Source organism: Salmo salar, chromosome 16 (genome assembly GCF_965601325.2).
Source record: "Salmo salar chromosome 16, fSalSal1, whole genome shotgun sequence".
Lineage (NCBI taxonomy): Eukaryota > Metazoa > Chordata > Actinopteri > Salmoniformes > Salmonidae > Salmo > Salmo salar.
Genome location: NC_138306.1, coordinates 80,087,805 through 80,094,348, shown reverse-complemented (window position 1 = coordinate 80,094,348; position 6,544 = coordinate 80,087,805). Strand labels below are relative to the sequence as shown.

The 6,544-nt window shown below is 41.7% G+C and overlaps 2 protein-coding genes across 2 annotated transcripts; one reads left to right on the top strand and one right to left on the bottom strand.

Moving 5' to 3' along the window:
* Positions 1-399: 399 nt before the first annotated feature.
* On the top strand, positions 400-3,469 carry LOC106575668 (carboxypeptidase O). The gene is made up of 9 exons (XM_014152297.3): positions 400-597; positions 793-859; positions 944-1,045; positions 1,240-1,344; positions 1,689-1,805; positions 2,086-2,179; positions 2,409-2,611; positions 2,731-2,815; positions 2,996-3,469. The coding sequence occupies exons 1-9, from the start codon at positions 518-520 to the stop codon at positions 3,259-3,261; spliced, it is 1,119 nt and encodes a 372-aa protein (XP_014007772.1). The 5' UTR covers positions 400-517; the 3' UTR covers positions 3,262-3,469.
* Positions 3,370-4,528, bottom strand: nudt15 (nudix (nucleoside diphosphate linked moiety X)-type motif 15). The gene is given in 3 exon segments (NM_001140970.2): positions 3,370-3,805; positions 3,973-4,169; positions 4,259-4,528. Coding segments are annotated over 3 exon segments (456 nt in total). The 5' UTR covers positions 4,414-4,528; the 3' UTR covers positions 3,370-3,701.
* Between the last annotated feature and the right edge of the window lie 2,016 nt (positions 4,529-6,544).

Sequence of the window (6,544 nt, the reverse complement as noted above, 5' to 3'; positions counted from 1 at the left end):
AGCTTCCCCTTCATAAGCTTAGATAAGCCCCCAAACCAGGAAGTACTAGCGTAGTCAAAATGGCATTGAATGAGGGCAGTGGCTAGCACTTTCATGGAGTCCTTATCAACATGCCTCCAGATGCTCCGCAATTTGCATCAGACCCTCTATACGGAACTTTCTAACATTCTTTCGGATCAAGCATAAATTGGCTTTTAGTGCGTCTGAGATAATCACAGTCATCAGACTAGTGAGTTCTTCTGATCAAGGTAAATAAAGGTGTGGCTTTACATATTTATTTTATTACCACTAGATCAGCGCCATTCTTTCTTTTCTCTTTCTTGTAATGACATAACAGAGATAACAGAGATAACAGTTTCTTACATCATGTCTTTATCTAGATGTGGGGCTGCACGTGTCTTCATCTAGATGGGGACGTGTATAAAGTCCTCTCCCTGCTGCCCAGGTGACTGATTTGACAGCTGGAAGACACAGTGAGTTGTGAGACCTGTTAGTAAAGGAGAGAGGGACATTGTTGATGATGATGCTGGGTCTGGGGTCTGTTGGATTGGTTCTGTTATCTCTGGCTGTCCAGAGTGGACATGGAGCCCAGGACAGGTGAGTCTGGGAGGGATACTGTAACTCTACTACAGTTAGTCTCCTATGAAGGATGACTTAACAAGTCAGACTAACAGGAATTGTATAAAAAATTCATACATCGGTAGCTGATTTACAACCAATTTATAACCACCAAACCAAGATGTATTCGTTCGATGTGCATACAGTATACAGTATGTGTGTGTCAATGTACAGTGCTGTCTGGAGTAGAGCGGAGACGACTGAGAGGAATTACTACACCAGGTACCACAATATGTCAGAGGTGAGAGAGAATACACACACACACACACACACAAAGAATGAGTGAGTCCTCACTGCATAGAGACACTGGTACCTCTCCCTATAGATTACAGCATGGATGGAGCAGATGAAGAGGGAGAACCCAGATGTTGTGTCCTCCATGGTCTACGGTCAAACCTATGAGAGGAGGGACATCACCTTACTGAAGGTTCTTCACCTCTCTCTCTCTCTCTCTCTCTCTCTCTGCATTCACTGTCTTCAGCGTGCCTGGCCCTGGCTAGGTCAGTCTTACATGGAAACCACTAAATAGCTTTCATCACTAGTGTTCTTCTGCTTTGACTAGACCCAAGAGGCCAATGTCTGCAGCTCAATGGAGATCTCCTGTTGGTTATTATGTTGCAGATTGGTCTGAGTTCTACTGGGAGGAAGAAGGCTATCTGGATGGACTGTGGGATCCACGCCAGAGAATGGATCACTCCTGCTTTCTGCCAGTACTTTGTTAAAGAGGTGTGGACCTGTTTAACTATTATTGTGGGGACCAGAAATAAACGAACAAGAATAGTAAACAAACTAAAATGTAACCAACTGGGGACAAATGCTATTTATAGGGGGTTTAGGGTTAAGGTTAGAATTAGGTTTAGGTGCTAGGGTTACTTTTTGGGTTAGGAGCTAGGGTTAGGTTTAAGGTTAGGTTTTTGGGTTAGGAGTTAAGCAAAATAGTATTTTGAATGGGACTGAATTGTGTGTCCCCACAAGGTTAGCTGTACAACACATTGTGTGTGTACTATCATATAAATGAAAGAGCATGAAGCAGTACTGGTGAGAATCTCCTCCTTGATTTCTACCAACAGATCCTGAGAACGTACAAAACAGACACCAAGGTGAATGAGATGATGAAAAATCTGGATTTCTACATCACACCAGTCTTAAACGTTGATGGCTACATCTACTCTTGGCATAATGAAAGCGTAAGTACTGATTAATGCTACTTCAGACCAGCTTTGACACATTCTGGGAAACTACTGGAAATATGACAAATTGTGTATTTAATTGCGTCACACCTCTGCCAGGTGTTATCAGTACAGTACATAGTCCACAATAGACCTAGACATGCTGGTACAATATATGAGTAGACTTTACAAGTAACAAGAGCGCCATCTATTGGCTTGGGTGTCATATTGTTACAGAAATATTATTGTTGACAGTATTATCATCCCAGTTAGTGACTAGTGGTTCTCATCTCTGTAGACTCGACTGTGGAGGAAGTCCAGATCTCCAGGAACAGGAGGCTGTACCTGCTATGGAACAGACCTCAATCGTAACTTCTACGCTAACTGGGGCAGTGAGTACGGTTCTTACTCTAAACCACACTCACACACCAGGGTTGGGGTCAATTCCATTTCAATTCCATTGAATTCAGATATTACACTGAAATTCCAATTCTCAATGCTTTTCAATAAGGAACATTTGGAATTTGGTTTACTTCCTGAATTGTCTGGAACTGAGATGGAATTGACCCCAACCCTGACACACACACATCCTAACTGTGTTTTCCTCTCCTGTCTGTGCAGTGGTTGGTGTCTCGACAGACTGCTGCAATCTGTTCTACTGCGGCACCAAGGCTCTCTCTGAGTCTGAGGCCTGGGCCGTCACAGACATGTTGGGGAAGATGAGCGAAGACATCCTGGCTTTCCTCACCATCCACTCCTATGGCCAGCAGCTCCTGGTGCCCTACGGACACCCCAACATTTCAGCACCCAACCATGATGAGCTGGTATGCCCGCCCCCCAAAATAAGTTGTGTTGTAATAGACAAGTGTTTTAAAATGGGGATCAACAGGGGTGCGCGTGTTTTCTGACCATGTTAACCTGCAGTATGTCTCTGTGTTGCCAGATGGAAGTGGGTCTGGGAGCAGCCACGGCTATAAAGGCTGTCCATGGGATGGAGTACACTGTAGGCACCTCACCTGATATCCTGTGTAAGTAAGGCTGAGGGAACACAACGAGTCACCAAACACTGGAGTGAGCAATGCCTGGTTAATCCCATTTTATCAAGACCGACATCTATACTCAAGACACATGGCAATCCAATGGGAAGAGACTATACAACTACTGGCCTATAAAACTCTCTCTCTCTCTCTGTCTCTCTCTGTCTCCAGATCCCTTCTCGGGCTCGTCTCAGGACTTTGCCAGGCTGATCGGCATCCCGTTGTCTTTCACCTTTGAGCTGAGGGACAAGGGCGAACACGGCTTCGAGCTCCCAGAGGACCAGATCCAGCCCACCTGTGAGGAGGCCTACGCCGGAGCACACCACATCATCACCTACGCACACGACAAGGTCTTCTACAGCTATGCTGCCACCGTCACGGCAACACTGTCGACCACACTGCTGGCAGCCTGGGTCTCTAGCGCCACCCTGCTGTAAACTGGGAGAACTGCAGGAGTCAGATGAGACCCACTTATTTTGTCAAGTGTGGTATGTTACTTGTGTCTTTAAAACTCTACTGTAAAACTGTTAAATTATCATCTACTTCTAATGTTACTTTTAATATTGACAAAACACATACAGGTTATTTGTAGTACAGTGTGTTTTGAATTAACATTTCAGTGATATAAATACACTCAAACTGTAATGATCTGTTGTCATAACTTCCTTCTTCTGTTAGATCCATGGGTTGTCCCCTCATAAGTCCAGCAACCGTTGCCATGTTTACCCAACCAAAGGTGCTGATCAACATTAGTTCAACCGTTACCATGTTTACCCAACTGCCTGACTTGATTAGGTCCTACAAAGCAGTTCTAATGTATGCGTCTTCTATCCCTGTGCTTCGCCCGTCTCTTCTCTGTTTCTGGGTAGCAGCAGTGTTAAGTGGTGTTGAACGGCTGGAAGCCCTGTTGTCTCAGGCAGGCCAGAGGCAGGAAGAGTTGGTCCTCCTGAGGAAACTGGTCCCACCGTGTCCATGTCCAACCTGGGACAGACAGACAGAGAGGCAAAAATATCTACATAAACTCAGATACATCATTAACACATCATTACATCATTAACTTGCCAGTGTAGTAAATAGTGCAGGCCAAATACAGTAATACCATTGGAATTCCTGGGAACCTAGGAGACTGGGATAGCCAGGTTTCTCACCTTCATTTTTCTCTGGTTCGAGGTTGACTGGCTCTGCTGGGTAGCTCCTGTCCACTTCTCCTTGCATGATGATGGTGATGTAGTGGTACTGCTCCTCGAGCTTGATGGAGTTCACCACGGATGCGAACCTGACTTCTTTCAGGCGCACTCCTGCCTCTTCCATCACCTCCCTGTGTGCGCATTCTTCCCAGGTCTCTCTTCAAATGAAAAAGATAACTATTGGTCAACTTTAATATCAAATGAATATCACACACTTGTTTACATTAAGAAATACTTAGCTACTCACCCAAATTCTAGATGACCGCCAGGTAGCTGATACGTTCCTTTGCCCATTGCACTTTTTCGCTTCCCTACGAGGACGCAGTTGGAGTGAGCTGAATCTGTGACAAGAACCCCTACTCCGACACCAGGGCGCTTGAGGGGTCTGCAGTTTTCTGTCATCTCGTCAAATCAGACCACGGTAATTCAGTTAGTAAAACCATAAGCAAATAGCGCTACTATAAACACATGCTATGGCATATGCACTTCTATCGTTTCTGGCAACTTCACCACGCACGCACAGCTCCTGCTCAACAACGAACGGAACGAGCTAGGTTGTCACGTGAATATCACTTCCGGTACATTTTTGTTGTTGTTGCGTATCAGGCAAAGTTATCTGGGTTATCTTAGAAATGTAGATACATTAAACAAAGCAGATGGAAATATTTATAAACAAACGTGTATGCTATGGTTCCCTATCTATAACCGTCCCTTTATTGCCCTGATGTGATATTACATCACAATGTTATTTTGGAAGTGTAGGGCGACCACCACAACAGATAGTCCATAGTGTAGCCAGAGATAGTTTATTATAGTTTTAGTAGTAGCCTACAACAGTGAACTGGAACAAAAATGTAACCACAGATTGTTGGCTGCTTTGCAGCAGTCACATTTGTCAGAGCAAGCTACCCCATTTTAGGCGGCCGCCGGCTAACAGAAACTGCTGAACAATGAAAACGTCTCACATTCAATTTTTTTCTGAATTGATGGCAACATAAACACATCGCCTAATTAGGCTACACACAGTATTCTAATACTGTTATGTATTTTGTGTGTGGCAGATGATATTTGCTGGCTGTTCACTCGTTTTGACTAGAAGGGAAACAGTTTGTCAGAATTGACCAGAATGGGTTTTTCGTAGTAGGTTAGGAGAACTTACGCAGCAAGTTAGGATAATTAACGTAACGTGTTATAAGAATTAGGTTAAGGTTCTGAAAATGTTTAAGGTTAGCTAAAATCAGTGGTGTAAAGTACTTAAGTAAAATTACTTTAAAGTACTACTTAAGTCGTTTTTGGGGGTATCTGTACTTTACTATTTATGACAACTTTTACTTTTACTTCACTACATTCCTAAAGAAAAGTATGTACTTTTTACTCCATACATTTTCCCTGTCACCCAAAAGTACTCGTTACATTTGGAATGCTTAGCAGGGCAGAAATGGTCCAATTCACACACGTATCAAGAGAACATCCCTTGTTAAAAACACGAACGATTGTGCCAACTAGTTTGCTTAACATAAGGAATTTGAAATTATTTACACTTTTACTTTTGATACTTAAGTACATTTCTGAAATTACATTTACTTTTGATACTTAAGTATATTTCAAACCAAATACTTTTAGACTTTTTCTCAAGTAGTATTTTACTGGGTGACTTTCACTTTAACTTGAATAATATCCTATTAAGGTATCTTTAAAAAATATATAATTTTTTTTAAATTAACAACAAATCAATACAGAAAGTACACGAGGGAACACAAGTGTATATATAGAATATATACAATGGACAATTGAGCTAGGGGCTACAATATCACATTACACAAGGACCTTAAGGGACATACATACACTTATAATTCTAACAGCTTTTTTGTTAGTAGAGTATTTAATTGTCTTAAAATACAGTTCAATTTATTTTTGTAGGGTAAGAAAATGTGTTTTTTTGTTTGGAAATTTACATTTGTGAATATGAAATTTGGCCAAAAGAATAATGAAATTAATTACATAATAATGTTTCAGTTTATTCCTATCGTAGGTAAAGAATCCAAGCAGTACATCTCTCCACAATAGTGTTACCTTCATAAAAGTGTTCAATTATAAATCTACTGATGTCTTGCCACAGTTTTCTTACATGAACCTATTAAGGTATCTTTAATTTTACTCAATAATGAAAACTGCGTACTTTTTCCACCACTGGCTAAAATGCAAAAGAAACATCTATTTTTGTCGTCAATTTCACATAAACTGTATCCCATCTAGCCACAACCCTGTTCACTGCGCTCAAAGACTTCCTATCTGCTATTTTCCCACAATGTGTTAATTTCCCGCGCTTTTGTAATATTTTGTAATGACATCATCGAAATAACGAGGGAAACGCCCATTTCATTTTACACGCGAGTGCGCCGAGAAAATTCACCAATCGCTTCGTGGTAGGATTTTCACTGTCCAATAAGAACAACCCATATACAAAACACCTATCATCTACGTATATCCCAATATATCTAACCAATCTACGAAGGGTAGCTTTGATAATAGA